General features: G+C 32.0%; 4 protein-coding genes, 1 non-coding gene and 1 pseudogene across 6 annotated transcripts; 3 read left to right on the top strand and 3 right to left on the bottom strand.

Moving 5' to 3' along the window:
- Positions 1-131: 131 nt before the first annotated feature.
- On the top strand, positions 132-1340 carry LOC108345316 (thioredoxin H2). Its single transcript, XM_017583908.2, has 3 exons — positions 132-342; positions 417-539; positions 952-1340. The coding sequence occupies exons 1-3, from the start codon at positions 214-216 to the stop codon at positions 1084-1086; spliced, it is 387 nt and encodes a 128-aa protein (XP_017439397.1). The 5' UTR covers positions 132-213; the 3' UTR covers positions 1087-1340.
- A 3866-nt stretch (positions 1341-5206) lies between these two features.
- Positions 5207-6183, top strand: LOC108345237 (thioredoxin H2). The gene is made up of 3 exons (XM_017583823.2): positions 5207-5420; positions 5597-5719; positions 5842-6183. The coding sequence occupies exons 1-3, from the start codon at positions 5265-5267 to the stop codon at positions 5971-5973; spliced, it is 411 nt and encodes a 136-aa protein (XP_017439312.1). The 5' UTR covers positions 5207-5264; the 3' UTR covers positions 5974-6183.
- Positions 6184-6427: 244 nt separating this feature from the next.
- LOC108345016 (uncharacterized) lies at positions 6428-8997 on the bottom strand. 2 transcript variants are annotated; one of them, XM_017583570.2, is made up of 3 exons: positions 8708-8996; positions 8115-8599; positions 6429-7180 (listed from the first exon to the last, which is right to left on the bottom strand). In XM_017583570.2, exons 2-3 carry the CDS (start codon positions 8495-8497, stop codon positions 6730-6732), a joined length of 834 nt encoding a protein of 277 aa, XP_017439059.1. In that variant the 5' UTR covers positions 8498-8599; positions 8708-8996; the 3' UTR covers positions 6429-6729. The 2 variants fall into 2 exon arrangements, with proteins under 2 accessions (XP_017439060.1, XP_017439059.1); XM_017583571.2 differs by having other exon boundaries at positions 6428-7180; positions 8115-8997.
- Positions 8998-16194: 7197 nt separating this feature from the next.
- TRNAN-GUU (transfer RNA asparagine (anticodon GUU)) lies at positions 16195-16268 on the bottom strand. Its single transcript has one exon. It is a non-coding gene; the product is annotated as a tRNA-Asn (tRNA).
- A 2781-nt stretch (positions 16269-19049) lies between these two features.
- On the bottom strand, positions 19050-20319 carry LOC108345245 (disease resistance protein RPV1-like; annotated as a pseudogene).
- Positions 20320-22663: 2344 nt separating this feature from the next.
- On the top strand, positions 22664-23698 carry LOC108345313 (disease resistance protein RPV1). The gene is made up of 2 exons (XM_017583904.2): positions 22664-23241; positions 23343-23698. The coding sequence occupies exons 1-2, from the start codon at positions 22757-22759 to the stop codon at positions 23629-23631; spliced, it is 774 nt and encodes a 257-aa protein (XP_017439393.1). The 5' UTR covers positions 22664-22756; the 3' UTR covers positions 23632-23698.
- Positions 23699-24140: the final 442 nt, after the last annotated feature.

Raw genomic sequence — 24140 nt, 5'->3', positions numbered from 1 at the left:
GCACTAGTAGTGATGTAGGGTAACTGTCCATTCGAGCACTTACTAGCATGGCGGTTAGCAAAGAATCCTATACGTTTAAAAAGCTCACTAAATTCTGTGTACTTTTCTAGTCCTATAAATGAGCCTTTTCTTTATGCTTTCAATCATCCAAAGTAAGAAGCAATATTCTTCAAACTAGACTCTTCTATACTGATAAAGGTTGGTTTTCTTCATATGGGTGCCAACTTATCAAACATGGAGAATGCTCATAAATCATCCAACACATCCTCCCACATTCTCACCTTCCATTCAACTGCTAAATGGAAGGCTCATTTTGATGCCTCCAAAGAAGTTAACAAGTTGGTATGTATCTACAATCCTTGTTTAGTTTCTCTTTTTTTTATTATTCATCATTTTTTCTTACCATTTTCCTGAAGATGGTCATCGATTTCACTGCTACATGGTGTGGACCTTGCAAACAAATGGACCCAGTTATCCGAGACTTCGCTGCAAAGTACACCAACGTCGAATTTATCAAAATTGATGTCGATGAATTGATGGTATCATATTTTTCTTTTCTTTCACTCTACGTATGTCTCTTGATATTAAGACTTTAGATAAACACCATATACTTGCATGACACATTATTAACTTAATCTACGTCCCTTTATATCGATACATATATATTTCGAGTAAAAAATTAAAAATTAATAAATATTCTGATAATAATATAATAATCAATAAGATAATAAACAATAAATTTTATTAAAATAAGTTTAAAATTAAATTTTGATATTATATTAAGATTTAAATTTTAAATTTATCTCAATTTATAAAATAAATTTATAAGATAAGATTTGTATCCATTTATATATTATATAAATTTGTTTAATTTATAATAAGATCTCCAACACATATGTAATATTATTGATAATCTGAACATTAATTGATGTATGTTTTAATATGTAACAGGGGGTCTCTCAAGAATTCCAGGTGCAGGCGATGCCAACGTTCATATTGGTGAAGAAAGGCAAAGTTGTTGATAAGGTGGTAGGAGCTAAAAGGGAAGAGCTGCAAAAGCTTATAGAGAAGCATCTGAATGTGTGATATCTTTCATGGCTATTGACCTGTAAAGAGGAATAAAGACAGATTCTTCAATATCAACTGCCATACCCCATTATCATGTTGATGAGTGCTTAGCATTTATATATGTGTGATCCTTTTAGTGTTTGATCAGAAATCTTTTTAAGTCTGAAATAATTTATGTAACCAAAATGCGGAAAATTTGTCTTTGGGGTTTTGAGAGACTTTAATGGCACACCAGCCTAGGTTGATTTCAAAATTATTCTACAATGTGCCGTTTACATAGTTGAAATGCTTCATTTTTTTTTTCTTTCCGAACAATTTTTAATTTTCAAGTTTTTTCAAAATTTTATTGTTTAACTCCTTTAAAAGATTGTTACATTATTAATACTAACGTTTTGCATCAACAAAAATACACCAAAGTCATATTAACTCAACGATAAAAACAATAATTAAAAAAAAATATAAAGAAAAAATGAAAATAATTATATAAAATAAGTAGAACTTATATATATTTACTGATAAAAAAGAATATGTATGTCTTATATAATGAATAGAACTGACAAATTAGACTGTGCGCTCCAATCCGATGGAATACCTAAATATTTTATGGTAATTCAACACTAATGTTTAGTAGTTGTTTTTTTTCTATACTTTTCACATCCTTGTTTGAGATCAACGAATCATTCTAACTCATTTTAAAAATGCAAAAATAAATGCAAAAATAATTTAAGCATATTAATAAATACATATTTTTACTTTATATAAGTGATATGATATATAAATTATAATATTATGTTGTAATTAAATAATTTTCAAATACTTTGATTTTTAAGAGTTAATTTTAGTAAATTGGTGTTCACAAATGTAGAGTTAACTGCATATTTAATTATATTAAGCATTTAGTAGTTTTGTAAAACTTCCCAATCTAGCAATAACATCAATTTTTAGTTAGAGATGACAATCAACTCAAGATTCACGTTCACTCTTCTGTTTTTGGTATGAGTCAATTTGGTTATATTTGAATTCAATCCGATTTGGCTTAACTTTTTTTTAATCAATTCGATTCAACTTGAATTTAAGTTGATTGGTTTAATCTAGACTTAAACTTATTCATATAGACTTGAGTCTGGTTCATTCTACTTGAGTTTTCGCTCCTCTCTCCTTAACCTCGATTAGAATTGACTTGAGTCAAGTTGAACTTGAATAAACTCAATTTAATTTGGAATTGGGCTAATTTAGATCAATTTGAGTTAGATGACTCGACTTAACTTGGATCTAAACTAACTCAACTTGAATTGAGCTTGTTCAATTCGACTCAATCTTTAGAATGGGTAAACTTGGTTCAACTTGTGCCCTAGGCCAACTTCAATTTCCTTTGATAATTACTAACGAATATAAAATTCTGTTAGTAAATGTTACCAACTGCATTATTATTAAGAGATTTCAAACTGTTAGAAATCCGTTGAAAAAAGTCGTTATCGACAAATTTTACATGTTTTCGACGAATTTTGAGTGTTGGTAATACCTGCTTTTCTTCTAGTGAAAGAAGGGAATGTCCCACCAGAGCACCACCAATGCCATCACAACACAAGGTCCACCAGCAACAACACACCAATGACGAGACACCAATACTCTCTCAACTTAATCCTACAATGAGGTGCAAGAGCGTGAGAGAAAGAAGGAAATGTGCAAGCACCACCAATGCACGAAAGTGAATACCCAAGACTCATCAGTAAAGAGTCACCACAACAGGATAGGAAGAAGAGAATGCGTGAGCACCACCAGAGCGAACAATGAATGTGATGAGTCACCAACAGTTAACGATAACGAACTGTCAACAAGAGAGCAAGAGGAAGAAGGAGAAAACATGAGAGTAGGGAAAAAAGTGAAACTATGGTGGAAGGAATGGTTGTGAAATTTTACTTTTTTTCGGTTATAGTAATCAACTAATATAGAAAATCTTCTCCATCACTTTTATATTTGTTTTAGGTCTAACTTGTATAAAAAAGTTTTGTAATTTATTATAGTTTTATTATCACACAATTTTCTACATCGGTTCTTGGTCCAATTAGTATAAAAAAGTTTTGTAATTTATTATAGTTTTTACACTACTTTATTTTCTATACCGGATCTAACTAAAAAAATTAGAAGAAACTATTACTCCACTTTTTATACATAATAAATTTTAAATAATATAAAAAGATGATATAAAAGATTTTTCTACACTAATCCTTCTTATCATTGTTTAATATTTATTGTTGACAAAATCACTGTAGATGCATTCACTCTAAAAACAAATAAGAAACAACTGATCTTTTATAGAAGACTTTTGATTGTACACATAAGATTCGTCACCTTATATCAGTACGACTTGTAGAATTTCATATATATATATATATATATATATATATATATATATATATATATATATATATATATATATATATATATATATATATATATATATATATATATATATAGGATGTGAATTTTTCATATTAAGAACACCAGTATGTGTCTCTTAGTATTGTTTAATATTTTCTTTATCAAATAAATGGTTTTACTTTTTTATAATATTAAGAATCAAGAATGATAATTTTAAAAGGATAAAAAGAAATTATGAAAACGAAATTAAAGTTCAGCCATCTTTATAAAACTATATAGACATATTTAGAAGTTTAAGAAAATCTATGTCTTCTATCAATTAGAAATAGAGTTTGAAAACACTTATATAACTAGAAATAACTTTTCCCTTCGAATCAATTTTATCGAATTGAGTAAGTGCTGTTGTAACACCTTCAAATGCTCTAGTCAATCCAAAACTTTCTTGCTAATCTAGAATTCTTGCTTTCACATCAAGCACACCTTCTATATTATCATTTTGGTTTTTTCGTTTAATAAGATTCCTCAGTTTCATAGGAAGCATTGAACATATTTTGGAACCAAATACATTTCCAGATTTGGCTGCATCAGCAATGCACCGCAGAAAACAAAGATCAGAGAATATTAATTTTTTTAGCAAATGGTTGACATTTATTATTATTCTTTTCTACTTTTAATCTTGAGAATTTTTGTACATCCAGGAATGTTTAGCCTTCTACTTTTTGAATAAACTTACTGAAAACTTTCATAGCCAAACTTTGGTTCTTGAGAATGATATGTGCCTAACATTAATTCTTCCGCTTACATTTTGTCAACAAAGTTTCACACTAAATTATATGAATGAGGAAGAAAAAAGTCGGTAATTATTAAAAAAATAGGAGTTGATCACCATCATAATTCAATAACTGTTGAGTGTAAGGAGATTTGAATAACTATGTCTCACTAAAGAATTTGTAATTTCATCTTTGTAAAAGTTAAGTAAAAAAGTTTAAATTTTATTCTTATAAAAGTTACATGAGATTGTTTGCAATTGTTTCATGAAAAAAATTACATATAGTAATAAAACGTTTTCAGTGAGTATTTGTGACTACTCTAACTCATTAAGTCTTTAGGATACATAAGAAACTTGATGATTATTTAAGAGAGTTTATAATTTTATTCTTATAAAAGTTAAAGTTACACGAGGGGGCTCATAATGTATAAAAGTTGAATGATAGTGTGCAGACAAAAATGCCAAATATATGATTTTCTATTGGTGATTCTCATTGTTACGTTATAAGATGAAGTCCTCCATTTTGAAGGCATATATGAAAATTACTTTGATCCAAAAGAAGAAATTTGACACGAATGACAAATACATCTATCTTTCAATCAGAATAAAACACATATCATTCATAACCTTTGGCACAACCAATTTTTGTACTGAATATCATGTCATCCTAAATCAATACTATATACTATCCTCTCTCTCTCTCTTGTTATTGATATCATATCATACTTTGTAGAATAATTATGATTAGTACAATTTATTCATTTGGCAACAACGTCTTGTCATGCGAACGACTATTTAACGAACGTTAATATTGAATGGTGCTAGCGCCAGCTACTGATTCTAGCACTTATGCTCTCGAATTTCTTTCTCTAACTAGCTCCAATGGTCCATTTTATCACCCCACTTGAAAGAATATGATTCATTTCTAAAGAAATACACATTCCTACTTCATCATAAATCCCTCTATATATATTCCAAGTTTCAAACCATTTTTCCATCAACCAAACCAATTAAGAAACCTCAGACTCCTACCTTCTTATACATCATGCCACCCACCATTTATAACTTTAAGTCTTTTAGGTCTTCTGGGTCATTCAATTATTCAACACCAAAAAGAGACTCCGATTCCAATATCCTTACTTTCCACTCAACGGATAAATGGAATGCTCATTTTAAAGCTGTCAAAGAAACTAACAAGCTGGTATGTTTGTGTTTATGCTCTTTAAATCATCTAAAATCAATTATCTTAGTTTTTTAGCATCAAATTCAAACTCAAAAGCTTTCTTTCTCTCCCTTTTCCTTTTACTACCAATCTAACTTTATATCACATAATCAACTGATAAAGCTGATTTTCCTAATTGTCTGTTTTTGGTGTAGATGGTACTTGATTTCACAGCTACATGGTGTGGCCCTTGCAAACTCATGGACCCAGTTCTCCAAGAGTTTGCTGCAAAATACACAGATGCTGAGTTCATCAAGATTGATGTGGAGGAGTTAAACGTGTGCCACTCACTCATTCATTCCCCCTTTACTTTATATAATATCTAAATGTTATTCTTTTTGAGACAATTGATTTTCACCACTTGAGAACTGATTTATATTCATGGTATGAATGATAACAGGAAGTGTCTCAAGCACTCCAGGTTTACCAATTGCCAACATTCATACTCGTTAAGAAAGGGAAAGTTGCTGATAGAGTGGTGGGGGTGAAGAAGGAGGAGCTGAAAAGGTCGATTGAGAATCATAGAAAATAATAATGAATCACTATGCACTGTAATAAAATCAGAAAGGAGGAAAAGACAAACTATCAACAACTGAGTTTGAAATAAGCTGGTTTCATCAGAAGCTATTTATTCTTTTACCATTACAAGTGTTCAATGTACTATGTTGCATGTAGTTGCCTATATTTAACAAACAAGGGCATCTATTAGCATATATCAATATCATCCCCCTCTTTTGGATTATTTGACTCTCCTCATCAAAATCCTCCAGCACTAACATTTTATTGTTCGACAACTAATATAGTTCTCTCTCACAAGGAAAAAAAAACAGAGAAAATGATACTCTAATTGTCACCTTAAGAAAGGGTTCTACAATATAGAAGACAAAATTTGAAAGAGAAATGAAGGGCCAAAATGAATGGACATTGATATACGAAAGATTCTAACTAAAATACAGAAATATCCTTAGATAAGTCAATTTCAAACTAATCGTATCATAATAAAGAAGACAACTGTATTTGACTGAAACCAGCCAATGCACAAATTCCTATAGTTCATTTCTTTCCCTTGTTTATAGAACAGCAGGGTGAAAATATCTCAAAACTGTAAAAACATGGATATACACTTGTTTCCAAAGCTACATATATGATATCAAATAGCAACTATACTTGGTTTATTTGTCATATGCACATATTTCCTTTAGATTGGTGGAGTTACATAAGAATTTACAGTGTAGTTATTTCTTTCTTGTTAAAGGATAGTTACAGCCATTAGTCTTAAAATATTTGTTTAGTAATCAACATCACTAAGAAGAATCCTTCTTATATCACTCTTTTGTTGTGTGGACAGCCTTGATGGAAACATAACATCAAACTTGATTCTGAGGTTTCCTTTCTTGCCAGGTTCCTTTGAGATTGGCATACCTTCATTTGGGACCACTAGCTCAAACCCTGGTCTCACAATATCAGTCACTTGGATTGTGAGATCTCTTCCATCCAAAGTAGTCAAGTTAAAAGTTTTTCCTATGAGAGCCTCTACAAGTAATATCTTCTGGATCACTACAAGATCATTTCCATCCCTCTTGAAAATATCATGAGGTCTCTCATCCAACACAAAAATCAGGTCAGTTGCAGCTCCTCCTGGTTCTTGGTTGCCTTTCCCAGGAAAAGTGATTTTTGTACCCTTCTTCCAACCAGGTTTAATATCTATCTTCAAGATTTCTTCTACAGACTTTGGCACTCTGCCAAAACAAAAGAAGAGGGCTCCTAATGAAATTGAAGTGAGGAAGAACACAGGAGATAGAATGCTTCAAATTATATGTTGGTAAAAATTTGATGCAAATAGCCAACTTCAACAGTAAATAAGTCTGATTTATTGAAACAAACCAATTAAAATTATCTTACAGTGCATAATTTTTTTCTTTTTTATGCAGATTAGCATCTGGACCACCACATACCAGCCAACATATACGCAACATGTGACTATGATATTCAATTTACTAGAAAAAGTCAACAAAATTGGATTCAATGTTACTTGCTAACATGTGAGAACGAGTTCTCAGGGTGAAAACGCAATTCCCCAAAACAAATAAAATCCACCTTCTTTTTCTTCACTTTTGGGCACAGGATACATACTGCACACACGTGCACGATCAAACCAAATAAGCATAACGCCAGAATAAAAAACATACCAAGACGACAGCAAGTGCAGAATCCAAACATAATAATGGAAAAAACAACAATAATAACGAAAACAAAACAAAAGGACAGAGTCAAGGAATGGCCACGGGTCATACCAACTACTCTGTAAACTATCCAAGCTTTATGGGCTACAAAACACCACATATTTGCCTCATAACACAATTCCATATTAGCAGCAAAATTTCATTTGTTTAACACAAAAGCAATCTATTTTCTATTTTATTGATATTTCAAATTCAAATTCTTGGTGTTGTAGTCAACACAGAAGGCTTGGTTACCATCAATTCTAGTTAAAAACAACACAAAAATGCAAGAAACTGCATGTAAGTAATGTCCTCTAAATTATCTTCCAGTACTCTAATTCAGGTAATGTAAAAACAAATCATGGATCATAATTCTACCACAGGAACCACAGATCTCTACTTGCAATGAACACGCAACAGCACGAAAGAGAATGCAACCCTTGTAAATTACCCGAATTCATCGAGAACAGTCCTTGAGACCTTCAACTTCTTTTTGCAACCCTTGTAAAGCTCCAGAAGGGTACAAGTCAAGCTGCTTTCAACCACCCCTGCCTCCTTCATAATCCCATAACCTTGTTCTTTGCTGAAGCGTTGAGAGTTAAGGGGATAGTGACCATAAAGATCGTAGATCTGGCGCTTCTTGGGGTCACTGAGCACATTGTAGGCCTCAGCAACCTGCTTGAACTTGGCTTCAGACTCTTCCTTCCTAAGAGGGTCTTCAAGATTCTTATCAGGGTGCCATTTCATGGCCAAACTCCTATAAGCCCTCTTCACCTCTTCATCAGTGGCATCCCGTTTCACCTTCAGTATCTTGTAGTAGTCACCAGCACCCATGTCAACCCAACACAAACAAAAACTGAGTATTCTCCCTGAAAATCAGTGCTTTTTTAGGGGAAGAAATTTTCTATGCTTTTGTAAACGACTTTGTGTGAGTGGCTGCAAAAGGGTAGGTAAATATTAGAGAAAATCACGGTTTTGGAAGAGATTTAAGCAGAGATAAACACTGAAACAGAGTAATGACAAGCAACAGCACCAGACGCGTACTTTAAATTGTTGAACTTTGGTTTTCCGTTCTCTATTTCATCCTTTTGAATTATAGGATTGGGAGATGGTTGTTTGTCGTTGCTAGTTGATGCATGTGCAGCAAAATGCGTCAATTACAGGGAATAATGTTATTGGAGGGAATAACAGTAATAATAGATAATGGCAAGTCAAATTGAAATCTTGGTAGAGTGTAAAGTTGAAATTGTCATAGAAACACAACACTGATATGAATTACTTTTGAGTATCGAAGGTTTTGCTTTTCATTGCATGATAGCTTCTCTGAAATATCTAGTATAGATTTTAAGCGTTCAATGAGTGAAGTATAGCAATAGCTATGACTAAGACTAGACCTGCTTTTATTTAAAGCAAATATATTATTAATCTTAAATTTTAAACATTTTCTGAATGAAAGCAGGTAAATCTCATTATTAAGCCATTCAGTTTATTTAACTGAGACATTTTTATTAAAAAAATATAAAGTGGGTGTACGTACATATGTAGAGAGGGGTTTTCTAATACTAGAGAGAATTGAGTGAATTATATAAAGTTTTTAAATTTTGCAACTATGAGTTTTCTGATATAAATTGTAAATTGTGAAGTCGGCAGAAAGTAGGGTACACGCTTTACTTTGGAATTTCTTTTCTTATTGACTTGGTTTTCCACTTTTTCCAGTAGTAATTTTTAAGATACGTATTTGTCAAACAGTGATATTGAATATAAAATACTACTCTATGTTTCAGATTTGAATACTTTCTTTTTTCTGAAAAGTAATTTAACATTATAAATATAACCAACCATGATTAAAAGATGTTTAGAGGGGATGGACATAGAAAATAGCAGAATGATAAGTATGTTATAAATTAATTTATATTTATAATTAATTAGTATTTTCTATATTTAAATAATTAGTTATTTAAAAATGGTATGAATGTTTTGTAAACGTAGAATACGCACGCTATCACAAAATTAACCAGCGCCGTCCATCCATATAACGCGCATGTAAACATTTAATAGCACGTTCATGTTAATATTTGTATCACTGAATTCTTTCCTGTGATTTGGTAACGTCTTTTCTTTTTTTCATTACTAAGTAAAATTTCAAAGAAAATAATTAATCTATAAATGAAACAGCTGAGGAGCTTGGAAAATTTTCCACCTGTCATTAAAAAATGAAAAAATTAAAATTATAAAAGGATAAAAAAGTAGAACGACTCTCTGAATAAACGACACGTAATTATGCCTCAATAAGAGGTGTGACTAATCTATCAAATTATTTATGTCTCTGCCTTCATTTTCCCACACACCCTTTTTCGATTTTCTTATTTTGTCTTCTTTTTTTCTTTCAGTCTCCAGTGTCAATGTTGGGAGATTCAAAGAGTGCAAACTAGTTTGGGAACATCAAGAGACCAAACACGTCGATAAAAAAAGAAAAAGAAAACAAAACGCAATATTTTTTTTTAAATAACATCCTTTTAAAAAATAATTCTTCAAATAGATTTAGTTGAATATTATTTCTCTAAATGTTATTTACGGTGGTAATTTAGAATATGACTTCTAGATATTTGAATTCTCAACAGAAAACTCAAAACACATAAATTTGTTTTTCATATTTGTTGCATACCATCCATCAACAATATTGTATTTGTTGTTCGTAATATGAAAAATATTACGATTCATGATTCATTTGAAATTAGACATTAGAAAATATGGTTTGTACGAAAGAAAAAAATAAAGTAAGAAGTAATAAAAACATTATGAAGAGATTTTTATTTTTTATGTTTCAAAATTGAAACAAGAATTATATATATATATATATATTCACTTTTTAATTTATAATATTTCTATTATAGAAATACTTTTGGATTAAAACATAATTTTCTTTGATAAATTACCATGACATACTAATTTGTCAGCAAGAAACATTTACTACTCCAATTTATCAAGTAATTTTATACTAATCAAGAGTATTTATGAAAAGATTTTAAAATTATTTTTAGTACGGTGTCATCTTCTTGAGATTTAATCATTTGAGTGGTCTTTAATTTTTTTTTTTTTAAAGTCGCATATTGGTTCTTCTATTCTTTTTTTTTTTGTTTTAATGGAGTGTTTATTTTTAAAAAATTGAAGCAATCATATATTTGTCATTAGTACAATACTAAGACAGTTAATAGAGTCTCACATGTTAGTTGATATTTTTTTTTATTTTTTTTAATATTTATTTAAATATATTATTTATATTTTTTAAAAAATAAAAAAATTTCACATGTCAAATTGATCTTGTATTACATAATCTCTCAGTCCTATAAAATATTTACCGAAACATTTTGAGGCCGAGCGACAAACCCAATGGTGACCACGAGGAGCATGGAGGAACAGTTGAACACCAGAGATTTGATAGCGTAGATGCAAGCACAGATACAGGCACAGACGCAACCACAGCAAGAGATGCAGCGAAAGCACGCAGAGGAGATTGCAGCATTGAGGGCAGAGCGAGGCCGCACCGAACGGTCAGCTCAGCACTCGGAGTCCACAACCGAACGGGGTAACAACCATCAAAATGATAACGATGGAAGTCGTAATCGGCATCCATCTCAACACACCGACCCGAACGGTCGGGGAAGGAGAGAATCGTCCCCCCGCAAAGCGGTCGGCCCTCTAGTTTACTCCCTTTTACGGCGGCCATCATGCAAACTCCAATGCCAGAGAAGAATCCTCATGTATTAGATAAGTATGATGGCTCGGCAGATCCCGACAATCACCTCAGGATTTTCACCAATGCAATGGCGTTCTACACGGACAGTGATCCGGTTATATGCAGAGCCTTCTCCTTATCACTCAAGGACGAGGCATTAGAGTGGTATAACATTCTTCCCCCAAACACAGTGGATTGCTTCGCCACTGTGGAAACCCTCTTTAGAAGGAAATACGTCTCCAATCATAAACAGGAGGTAACACCGACGGAATTGGTAAATACTAGGCAGGAGAAAGGAGAAACTTTAAAGGCCTTTATGAAAAGGTATACTGAAACTGCACGGCGAGTTAAAGAGGTCAATCACTCTTTTATCATCACCAATTTGCCTTCATGTCTAAGACCAGGATATTTTGCTGAAAAATTGTATGCACGACCACCAAAAACTATGGAAGAACTCCAAGAACGAGTAGTTGAATTCATCCGCATGGAGGATATGCGAACCTCACAAAGAAAGTGACAACAAGAAGCTGATGTAGGCGGAAGTAGAAAGGACAGCAAGCGACCGTTCGACAATAATGATAAAAGTGGGGAGCTTCCCCGAACATTTAAGTTTAACCATTATACAGCCCTCAACACACCTAGGGCAAAAGTTCTCGAAGAAGCCCTAAACACTGAACTTCTCACACTCCGAACGAAACCATCTCTAAAAAACGCAGACGAAAGGAAGAGCTGCCATTTCCATCAGAACCATGGACATACTAAAGAAGAATGCATTACGCTGAAAAATGAAATAGAAAGTCTCATTCGGGCAGGACATCTTCGTAGGTATATACAAGAAGCAAGAAGAAGCCCCCCAGGGAAGGATATTTGCGAAGAAGTCCCGAACGGACATATTGGAAGGACGAACGAAGCCGAGGCTATAGTCGCAGTCCTAGTCGTCGTCGTGAACGATCGGTTCATAGAATTATCAACTGAGGAGAGGCATCCAAAACTCTATTAATGTCATGTTTAAATTTTTGATTTAGACTTTTGTTATTTTCTTATGCTTTCATTATGGAATAAATAAAACCAGGCAATTCATGCTCAGTCACTGGTTACCAATTTCGTTAAAGAAGTTCATAGTCAACGATGAAGTCAAAGACCGAGAGGTAAATCCCTCTCGCTAACAACCTGAAGTCAAAGACCGAGAGGTAAATCCCTCTCGTCAACAATCTGAAGTCAAAGACCGAGAGGTAAATCCCTGTCGGCCGAGAGGTAAATCCCTCTCGCTAGAAAGTTGAAGTCAAAGACCGAGCGGTAAATCCCTCTCGACCGAGAGGTAAATCCCTCTCGAGGATGTTGAAGACCGAGAGGTAAATCCCTCTCGGCAGAGAGGTAAAGCCCTCCCATTAGGAAGTTCTCCAGGAACTCCTAGTATAAAGCGGAACGGTAAAGCCCGTTCACTAGGAAGAACTCCTAGCTCAAAGACCGAGAGGTAAAATCCTCTCGGCCGAGAGGTAAATCCCTCTCGAGGATGTTGAAGACCGAGAGATAAATCCCTCTCGGCAAAGAGGTAAAGCCCTCCCATTAGGAAATTTTCCAGGAACTCCTAGTGTAAAGCAGAACGGTAAAGCCCGTTCACTAGGAAGAACTCCTAGCTCAAAGACCGAGAGGTAAATACATCTCGACCGAGAGGTAAATCCCTCTCGAGGATGTTGAAGACCGAGAGGTAAATCCCTCTCGACCGAGAGGTAAATCCCTCTCGACCGAGAGGTAAATCCCTCTCGACCGAGAGGTAAATCCCTCTCGACCGAGAGGTAAAGCCCTCTCCCTAGGAAGTTCTCTGGGAACTTGTAGTGCAAAGCCGAATGGTAAAGCCTGTTCCCTAGGAAGAACTCCTAGGTCAAAGTCACAAAGCCGAGAGGTAAAGCCCTTTCACTAGGAAGTTCTTCAGGAACTCCTAGGTCGAACACCAAGAGTTGAGGAACAGTCATTCTCAACCGAGCGTCTTTAATAAAGCACTCTTGCCCGCTTGGCCATTCAACCTTATAAAATGGGTTAGTCTAATTATTTACATTCTTTTGACACTTCAAATTCGATCGTTATTTTTCTTCAGAAAAGAAAAACAAGTTCTAAAAAGAACTCCCATCATAAGCCGCTCGGCCTATTGAAAAGTTTAAAAGAGAAGTTATAAAGTCCACTGTTTCGGCAGCAGCGAGCAACGACTAAAAATAGCCTCCCTCAAACTCATAAGTCCTATAGTTAACCACGGCTAAAGCCGAATGCTTAACTCGGACTTGGGGGGCATAATGTATCGTACCTAGTGGAGACCGAACGGTTAACATTCAGCATCATTCGGTCTATCCACTCAGAACCGTTCGGTTCTTCCGCTACAGTCAAACAGATCAAAGATTGGGCCACAATTGGGTCAACGTTTAAGTTATTGGGCCAATAGTTCAGTAGATGATAAAATAATCAAAGATATCTTATTAAAGATATCGATAAGTTGTTTATGGGCAACTGACCGAATCTAAAGGTAAGTCTGTTTTTATTTTATTGGATTCGTGCTAGATTAAGTCCATGAGACAACTTATAAATATAAGGTCGAGGCCAAAAGCCAAGTACGTTCAACTCACACTTCATAACACCCAAACATTCAATAGTGATAATCCTTCACTAAATACTCAACTAAGAACCAAGGTTCTTCAAATTCACGCCTAACTTGAGCGTCGGAGTATCTTTTGCAGGTACCTCCCCCCTGGAGCAAGAAGGCAACCGAACGCCCAAGACTGACGTGACCGAACAACCCAGACGGAAGTCAACCGAACGGCTCAGACAGAAGAAAGACAAGCAGTTCAGGCGATCCCAGCTTTCGGAAGGAAGGAAGACACGTCAGAAAAGTTAGTCTCTCGATCTTATAAAATATCTATCGAAACACATAACAATAATAATGTAACAATAATAGTGTGACGTGATATTAAAAATGTCATATATTATTATAATGACATGTGTTATTGCATTAGTTTCTATATTTTTATTTTCTTAATTTAATTATGACTTTTTTTAAATAAATAATTTTATTTCTTTTCAAATTTAAACAAAATTTAATTTATATATAAATATTATACAAATATTTTTATTAAAATTAATATTTTTATTAAATATTTTTAATAAATGGTCATTATATTATTTAAAGCTTTACGACAGAACTGTGTGGCGGTAAGAGGCTTAACGGATAAAAATTTGAAAAATTAAGATAAAGAATTGCGAATTCTATAAATATAAATGAAAAGGCGTTATAAAAAAGATTGAGGAATTTTAGGTTTCGGAAAATGAAAAGACACCAGAAAGAGGGAGGAAGTGAATAAGACATTAAATTACTTTTAAGTTTGTTTTATTAAAAACCGTAAGAAATAATTGAAAAAATAAATTATTTAATGTTAATGGAAGTTTTCAATCAAATAGCGGAAAATTATCCAAACATCAATAATTTTATTCATTCTGGGATGTTTTTGAAACCATTGATAAAAAAACTTTCAGTAAAATTTATTACTTTTGTAATGCATATATAAACTATTTCTTAATAATATAGTTAATAGTTTTTCTTAAATTTGTTAATCTTTTTTAAATTCTTATACAATCATATATTTTTTATGTTGAAATATATTTTAATAATTTAACTAATGAATTAAAAAATGTTTTTGATTTGTTTTAATTTTTAAAATTTAGTATGTTTTCTTAACTTTATATAATTTTTTTTTTAAATTATCAGATAATTTTATTATTAAATTTATATTTACAAGATTTATTAAACCATAAAAAATATTTAAAGATCCGATAAAAAATAGTTTAAAGTTTAAAATTAATATAAAAATTTAAAAAAACATAAAACTATAAATTTTAAAAAGAAAAAAGTTATAAAAATTAAAAGAAAGAAGTCGTATACTAACATCATGACTTCTATAAGTTAAAATAAAATAAAATAAAATAAAACTACAATTATTAAAGTAAGAAGAGAGAAGTTGTAAATAATAATCATGACTCTTGTATAAAATTATAACTTATACTTTTAGAATTTGACTTCATCATTTTAAATAGACTTCAGAATTGTCTTATCTTTTTTAAAATGTTTAAAATGGTCCTAAATTTTGAAAAAACTGGTCAACTTAATCCTTTTTTGTTACGACATCAAATTTTTAACAGGACAGCTGCCACCCTAGACAAAAGTTAATGATGTGTACAGTTTCTCTGACTGCGTGGCAACCCTAATTCCCAAACCCTACTTTCCTTGTGCCGCCAGCACCATTGGCAACCGTAGGCCGCCGTCAGCTACCCTGCCATCTTGTCGCAACCTCGCCTCACGTTTCAGGCTCCCTAAAACCGTGATTTAGAAACCATGGTTGCGCGATCAGGATTACAATTTGGATGTGGAATCTCTGTCTGGATTTCTTTTCTTACAGGTGCTCGCGGTTTGCGAAGGTGGAGAAACCATGGTGTGCAGGTTGCGATCTGGAGGTGCAGCGTGATAGTTCTACCGTGCGAAGAAGATGATGAACATTGGTCATGGTGGGTTTCTATCGCAGTGGGAGATGGCGCGATTTAGGTCTGGTGGAGGCGCTGATGGCTAACTCAAGGTTGGGCAAAAGTCACGAGGTAGGTTTCGAAAGATTTTGGGTGACGGTTGCCCATGGTGCTCGCAGCACAAGAAAGCTAGAGTTTGGAAATTAGGGTTGCCATGCAGTCAGATAAACTGGACACGTCATTAACTTTTAAAGTCGACTTTAAAAATTCTAAAATGTAAAATAAGAAAAGAAAACGCTAGAAGGAGGGCTTGAACCTCCGACCTTGAGGTTAACAGCCACACGCTCTAACCAACTGAGCTATTCCAGCTTTATTACTACTCAATCTTAATAAATTAGATATATTAAATTAAAATATATAAGGACATCGAACAGAGGAGATAGCTTTCTCTTTCCTAACCCTGCAATTCTGACGAAACCGAAGAACTACGATGGTCATGAAAAATTGAGAATGAGAAAAATAAGAAAAGCGTAGCAATGATGATAGCAATGATGATGATGAAGATTGGATGAATGAAGAAGAATGGGTATGAACAAAATGAATTATTAAGAATTTCAATGTCATTCAATGAAATGTAAATAGTCAAAATAATTGTAATGCTTTCCATTTTTGTACCATCTCTTATTTTGTTAACGATGCCACCCTTTTTTTTAACTATTATTCCAAAACTATCCTCATTTAACCCAGAAAGGGTTTACAAATCACTTTTGAAAAGTTAATCCCAAGAAATATTAAAACTCACTTCCAGAATTTGAACTGCGAAGTGATTCAGGGGAAAAAATGTTGCTAGAGCTTACAAATCACTTATAGAATCAGCCTTCTGAAAAAAATCATTAGTTCTGGAATTAAAATTTTGAAGAAATAAATACATTTTAATTTTGTTTTGTAATACAAGTTAAAAATGAGTAAAGGGTAAAACAATCAACATAAAAAATTGGAACCACCACCATGTATTGATCATATTATCATCAGTTCCTAAAATATGCAGTTCATCAGTCTGAATTATTCCGCAACAAGAATTAGGCGTAAAGATATCATAATGTCAAGCTCCCTAATTCCTACTGCGCTCTTCATGACAAAAATGAAACAAATAACATGGTTTAAACCTGAAAATCGGAACGACAATGTCTATTTTCTCTACTAACAAGTATCTTTTACATTTTGCAACAGAATAACTGCACTAATGAAAGAGAAACAGCACCATAATCTCAGTTAGACACATCTCAGCCAGAAAAGTGAGAGTAATAATCTACAAACATGAGAATATTTGTGGTTAAAAATGTAATTTTATGGTTACAATAACAAATGATGAAATATGGTGTAGAATACAACTTCTCAATTACGAGAGAGTTGAAGTTGATGAATAGGACACTAAAGCCATGTTGTGTTATTCGGCTAACAATTTCAAGAAAATTCTTAGTATGAACTCCATAAGAAAATCCCCTTCCTAATTATTTTCAAAATTTAAAAACTGAAAAAATAATTATTTTTTTCTTATCACGTCGTGTTTTCAATTTTTTTCCCCGCTATTTCTATAAAAATACACTAATACGGTGGGCATAGCAATTGCAAGAATAAAAAAAAGTTGGCCTGCCTAAATTTTCTCTAGTTTTAAATCTAGTTATTAGAGAGTGGGGGAATAATTACTTCTATAATAGTCAGCCATTAATTAACTAACCCCAAGTGGAAGACTAAGCTATTTGATTAGGTTAAGCACACAACGCTACTTTTTAGTCAAAAGTTTACTAATTAAATTAAGCATATTTTAGAAAAAAAAGTTATACACAAAAAATATAATTAAAAGTTGATCTTATACAAAGGGAGAAACATTTTTCTTAAAGAGACAGACGGGAAAAGTTCTGTTCGAATGTATGAAAGGATAATTGACAATATTTTTTGATAATATTTTAACATTATTTATGTATTATTCAGTTATTGGTCTATGTTGGTGTTTATGATTATTATTATTAATTATGGAATAATTTTAGACCAATAACATAATGACATGTAGATAATGTTATCAAAAAAATGTTGTTAAAAAAATGTTGTTAAAGTATTATTATTCTATATAAAAACGTTATTTTTCAATAATTTTTAATTCGTTTCATATGATTTTTATAAAAAAAAAATCTTCTTTTAATTTCTTAACCAATACCCAAATTCTAGTTCGAAACCCATTTTTGTTTTCTGAAATAAGTTATGAAAATATCGGACTAATTTCTCTTTATAAAGTAATTTTGACTAAAACGTTTGAATTAACTCTGATATATCTTTTTTCAAACAAATGTCATAAAACATAATTTCACGTGTCATCATCTCTAGCAAACCTTGTGATCTACATAATGCATATAAAAAGAATTTCCACATAGTTTTATTTTCTTTTTAAACATCGGCATTAGTGTACTAAATAATCGAAATAATATATCCACTTTTTATATTAATTATCAATTGAAATAACAGGTTATCAACTTTTTGCATTCAGTAACATCTAGAAGTGTTATATCATTAATATAAAATGGAAAATTTGTATATATATATATATATATATATATATATATATATATATATACCTTTTAATTTTTTTGTTTTACATTTATTTAACACTTAATAAAAAAATAATATTTTTTATTTAAATTTTTTAAAACTATTTCAAATTTTAAAATAAAAATATAGTTTTAGTAGTTTTGGAGTAAATATAATATTAAATTAAAAATTAGTTTGACATATATATTTCTAGTCTAATAAAATAAGAAATGAGTATAAGTGTATCAATAGTGTTAAAAAGTATCACCATCATCAAGAAACCCGAGTCACATTATCTCCTAGAACAACATTACTTGATAAAACTAGTCAACGATTTGATACAAACATTCAGTAAAATTTGATCTCTTTATTAAATCATCCTATGTGTGTTAGTTGCATATACATACATGTAATCCTGAGGTGAATTCATGTTCTTTGTAATTTCAGTACTTTGAGTTCTCTTTCCAACTATCATTCTCAACAAGATTTAAACCTTAAATCTTAAAATTATTAGTACCTTTAAAACCACTTACTTAGAACATATGAAAAATTGATACAAAATCAAAGTAGAACACATCAATCCATATTTAAATTTCTCATAACATGAGTTGGAAGCATCTGGTCTGATACATCCTTTGATTAACAACAATATCTGAAAAGAACAATCTGATTTCCTTGGAACTTCATAATAACACCAGCTGGCGATATATTATGAAAATTGAACATTAAAAGTCGAAATAATTAGAATTTCTTTTTGAATCGTTCAAATGTGAAAGCATATCAGGTGACAAGCGAAGCATGCGCACACTTCTCTCCATTTTAAGTTCCGTGAGACGTTGAACTGTTGCGTTATGTTTTTCTAGGTTTTCTACGGTAATTATCTTTGTATAAAACAGATATTGGAGTTCTGCAAGTTTCTCTAGCTTTGCAATCTGCTGATCTAGGTCGCCAACATACACTCGATTCAGCTTTTCCAACACATCATTTGCTATTTTATCGATGACTTCAGATTCCATCCTGCACTTATATAATCATAATATTCTGATCATGCTTAGGATAAATCAATCTACCTTAAGCCAAAGAGATGAATAATGCTTAAAAGTAACAGCATGAACAGATGAATAAGGCTTAACAGTAACAGCGTGAACTTAACTAAGATTTTGATTATCTTTGACATAGATTAATTACCTGGTGACAGAGCAATCCCAACCAGAAAAATTAGCAGCTTCCTTTAGGGCTTCTCTCCATTTCTGCACCTTATGCATCTGACCCTGCAAATTTCTCTCATGTTTCTCAAACGCTTCTGCATAAGTACCAGTCTGGTTGCGCACGTGGGAGGGATCTATGTCATAGAAAACGGGCAACACAATCTGCCCCCTCATCCTTCGACATTCGAGTATTTTCACAAGCTCATCCAAACACCACTTGGAGTTTCCGTAGTTTTTGGAGAAAACGATGACAGAGAGTTTTGCGTCCTCGATGGCCTTAAGAAGAGAGGACGATATCTCTTCTCCTCTCTGAAGGTTGTAGTCAATGTATGTGTTGACGTCGAGTCTGGTCAAGGAGGCATGAAGGTGGCCAGTGAAAGTGTAGCGCGTGTCTTCGCCTCTGAAGCTGAGGAAGACGTCGTGCTTTTCCTGAGGGGCTGTTCCGGAGGAAGAAGAGCTTGACCATGCCATGGATAATGGACTTGGTGGGTGTTTTTGGTTAAAGGGTTTAACACTTTCTGTGTATATCTGAATATGTGTGTATGTGAATGTCAACTCCCTATTCTTATAGCTTCTTCTGCCATCAAAGATACTTATTACAGAAACCAGAATGAACCTTCCTACCACTCATCACACTCTTTCTAAGCTGTGCCCCACGATTCAAAATTTCAATGGTTTTACGCGTGAAAGTCTGTGGGAAAACGGCTACGCTATATTCTCAACCTCATTTATCGCTTTCATTTTTATTTCAAAAATTCTACGAAAATAACTACTTCATTTAAGTCAAACATAGAAAAAAACAGTGAAAATAAATTAAAAAATAAAGTTTGACTAAAGTCACATATTTTTAAATCACTCGTCCTTATTTTTCTTCAACCAATTTTCTTTTTAACAACATTGTAATACAGTGTGTGTTACTTTTTTACTAATTTATTATTTATTTGATATTATATTAATATATTTTAAATTTAATAAAAAGAATAATACATGTATTGTATTAAAATGTTGTAAAAAAAAGTTGTATTAACGTATCATTGTCATTTTTCTTATATTTATTATATTTTGCCTTTGCCGAGAAAAAGTACACTCTTTATTAAATGATAAAATTACTCTTTATCTCTCTAGTGAAGCCGAGAAAAAGTATATTATTTATTAAATGGTAAAATTACTCTTTATCTCTCTAGCGAAAGAATTATTTTTATTTTAATAGTCTCTCTAAATTAAAAATACCATATATGCGTTTATTTTTATAGTATGCATGTTTTAGTTATGTATAATCATCGTTATTAACTACTAATTATAATCACTTTAGAGACTAAAAAGCTCGAATAATTTGAATTTTAGGTCTTCGAAATAAAGTACTGTGAATGAAAATCATTCTAAATCGTCATCCATTTTAAACATTTCATCATTGAAACAAATTTCAAAGGTTAAACTGATTTATGGAAGTTTTCTTTATGGAAACTTTTATGGAAGAATGAAACTGCAGATAATGTAATATATATATATATATATATATATATATATATATATATATATATATATATATATGTTGCATAGGATTACCATGAGTTTGTATTGTTCGGTCTTATTTTATTTACTCATCATCTGTTCGCTTAATATAGGATTGATTAAGTGCAAGTTAGTTAGGTACCTTTAGATGACATATAAACTATGGATGAACTTAGGTTTAGAAGTGAGCCATTATCTAATCTTAATTAGTCTTGTGGGATCAAGTGATTATCCAGCCAACATGATAATTAAGAAAACACAAGAGACTAATGACATCTCTTTCCACTAACGTAATCTTTAGGTAAAGTCTAATTCATGTCTTGCTTAACAAAACTAGCTTTGCTTAAGAAGACTCACTATCTATAAAAAAAAATAATGTTATTATACGTTTATAAAGAAACCTAAAGAGATAACGCGCATTGAATTCCTGGGTAAAGCATAAATGTTTTTTTATAGCATATTGTAATAATCAAATAAAAAAAAAGATAATGTTTTGTATTACCTTTTTGAATTTTAAATCTAATTCAATCTTATCAAAATCAACTTCTAAAATAAAATTTGCATCAACTTACATCCTATAAATTTGAGTTATTTTATAAGAATAGACAAATTTGTCCCATATATTATGAGAATAGACAGATTTAAAAAAATTACGAAAATAGAATAGTCATGCATTTCTTATACATTTTTTGCATTTCTTAGATGACTTCAGCTCTACCATATTTGAAAAGTTAAAGTCATCATATCTCTCACAACTTCAATGCGTTCTAATCAATTACGAAAACTAAAAACCTATTACGTAAAATTGAAGGGTTGTGAAGAATTACACAATTTTTTTACAATCTCTCCATTTTCGTAATATATAAGCTAAATTTGTCTATTCTTAGAAAAATTCTCGTAATATATAAGCCAAATTTATCGTTAAAATCATAAATCTGCTTTACTTTTAATGGATATATATATTTTTAATATCCCTAACTTCGAAATATATATATATTTTGAACATAAAATTAAATATTAATAAATTATTCAAATGGATAACACGACAAATCTCACAATCAACCATTATTTGTTAGATTTTAAATCACTCTAATATCAAATTTTAAAGTGAAGTCTACGCTCACTTTTATATTTTGTAAATTCATCCATTTCTAATCAACTAAGAATCTAGAACATGCTTCTTCTTAATATTTGTAACTATGAAATGAAAAGTCAAAATTGGCGAACCTCATAAAACCAGAATACGTTTTCTGGTTGGACACCAACTTGATATTATAACCGAGTTTTGCGACTGTTCTATATCCTTTTCACATGCATAGCTGACTTTTCTGTGCTCAACGTGCAATGCATTCACATTAGCAACAACCACGAAATTTCAAAGACCTTGCTTCTGACATTTCACCGTTATTATTGATCTTCTTTATTCCTGGGTTATAGAGTGGTGCCAATCTATAAAGCGAAGTATATCATTAAAGAGGTTAACTTTACATACATACACACTAGTGACATAGAGTTTCACATACTCAATATTTCTGGCCATATTCATAGTCTATCATGTATTCATCCTTTTCATCTTCCTCCAATACTAAACCAGAAAAACACGAGGTGTTCATTAGTTTTAAAAGTGAAGACACCCGCAAGACATTCACAAGCCATCTTAATGGTGCTTTGAAAAGACGAGATATCGAAACCTACACAGAGTGCAAAGTTGAGAGAGGAGAAGAAATGCCCTTAACCCATGTTAGGGCTATTCAAGAATCCAAACTCTCTTTGATTGTTTTCTCCAAAAACTATGCAGATTCTAAGTGTTTGGATGAACTGGTGAAAATAGTTGAGTGTGGAAAGACAAAAAGGTATATTGTATTGCCTGTTTTCTATGACATTGATCCTTCTGATGTGAGGAATCAGAGAGGAACCTTTGCTGAGGCTTTTGCCAAACATGAGCGACATTTTGAGGAGAAGAAGAAGGTACGAGAATGGAGGAATGCTTTGGTGGAAGCAGCAAATTTTTCTGGTTGGGATTGCACCGACGCCAACAGGTAACTCTATTTCGTTATTTAGTTTTGCTTAAACATGAAATAGATTTTTGTGAATGTTTGAGGTTGTAATAGATTGCATTCTGTGTGATGTTGTGGTACAGGACAGAATTTGAAATGGTTGAGGAAATTGCAAACGATGTGCTTGAAAAGTTGAACCGTGCGAATGTGATTGACCTAGATGTGCAGATTGCTAAATTGGAGCAACTGGCACAACTTCAATATGATCTTTATACAAAGATTATCTCTTTGGAAAACTTGCAAAAACACAATGCTACGGTTCAACGTGTGACTGAACTTAAAATGGAGAGGAGCATTCGTTTGCTTCGTCTAACACCGGATATGCTCTCGTATACGCAAAAGTCAAACTCTGATTATGACTATGGCTTTTGAATTTTATTTCTTAAAATGTTAAATGTAAAAGGAAGGAGAAAGATGTGGATTGGAAGATTGATTATGTTTATTTCATTCCCTTGTTTAATCTCAATTTTGTGTAAATATTGGGGTACGTTTCGTATAAGAATGGTAAGAGAATTAAGAAAGTTCTAACAAATTTTGTTCAGTGTTTTTAAAACGTTTCGTTCCATTATAAATCAACGAATAGTATGATTTTTTTTTATCTTATTGTATTTCAATTCATTTTATTATTTTATTATATTTTGATATATTTGTGTTATAGTTTTCTCTTACATTCCACTTACAACTTTACAAATTATTATTTTATTATTATTATTAACCGATAAGATCAAGTGTTTTTTCCAATATATTCGTATAATACTAGTTAATTGCATTATTAATAACTCATATAAACTCAAGAACAACACATCAATTGACAAATAAGTACAAAGAAGATAAAATTTCAACTATACAAAATTAGACTTTGGTGTTTGAAGACATTTTAA

The sequence above is a fragment of the Vigna angularis genome, chromosome 10 (assembly GCF_016808095.1).
Source record: "Vigna angularis cultivar LongXiaoDou No.4 chromosome 10, ASM1680809v1, whole genome shotgun sequence".
Classification (NCBI taxonomy): Eukaryota; Viridiplantae; Streptophyta; class Magnoliopsida; order Fabales; family Fabaceae; genus Vigna; species Vigna angularis.
Note: the sequence above shows the minus strand (reverse complement) of the source record. Positions and strands in the feature narration are given on the sequence as shown.

Coding starts and splice junctions, on each gene's coding strand:
- LOC108345016 (XM_017583571.2), bottom strand. CDS start 8,497: ATGGGTGCTGGTGACTACTACAAGATACTGAAGGTGAAACGGGATGCC. Junction 7,181..8,114: donor ACTGTTCTCGATGAATTCGG/GTAATTTACAAG, acceptor TTGTTTTGGCAG/AGTGCCAAAGTCTGTAGAAG.
- LOC108345316 (XM_017583908.2), top strand. CDS start 214: ATGGGTGCCAACTTATCAAACATGGAGAATGCTCATAAATCATCCAAC. Junction 343..416: donor CCAAAGAAGTTAACAAGTTG/GTATGTATCTAC, acceptor ATTTTCCTGAAG/ATGGTCATCGATTTCACTGC. Junction 540..951: donor TTGATGTCGATGAATTGATG/GTATCATATTTT, acceptor AATATGTAACAG/GGGGTCTCTCAAGAATTCCA.
- LOC108345237 (XM_017583823.2), top strand. CDS start 5,265: ATGCCACCCACCATTTATAACTTTAAGTCTTTTAGGTCTTCTGGGTCA. Junction 5,421..5,596: donor TCAAAGAAACTAACAAGCTG/GTATGTTTGTGT, acceptor TTTTTGGTGTAG/ATGGTACTTGATTTCACAGC. Junction 5,720..5,841: donor TTGATGTGGAGGAGTTAAAC/GTGTGCCACTCA, acceptor GAATGATAACAG/GAAGTGTCTCAAGCACTCCA.
- LOC108345313 (XM_017583904.2), top strand. CDS start 22,757: ATGTATTCATCCTTTTCATCTTCCTCCAATACTAAACCAGAAAAACAC. Junction 23,242..23,342: donor GATTGCACCGACGCCAACAG/GTAACTCTATTT, acceptor GTTGTGGTACAG/GACAGAATTTGAAATGGTTG.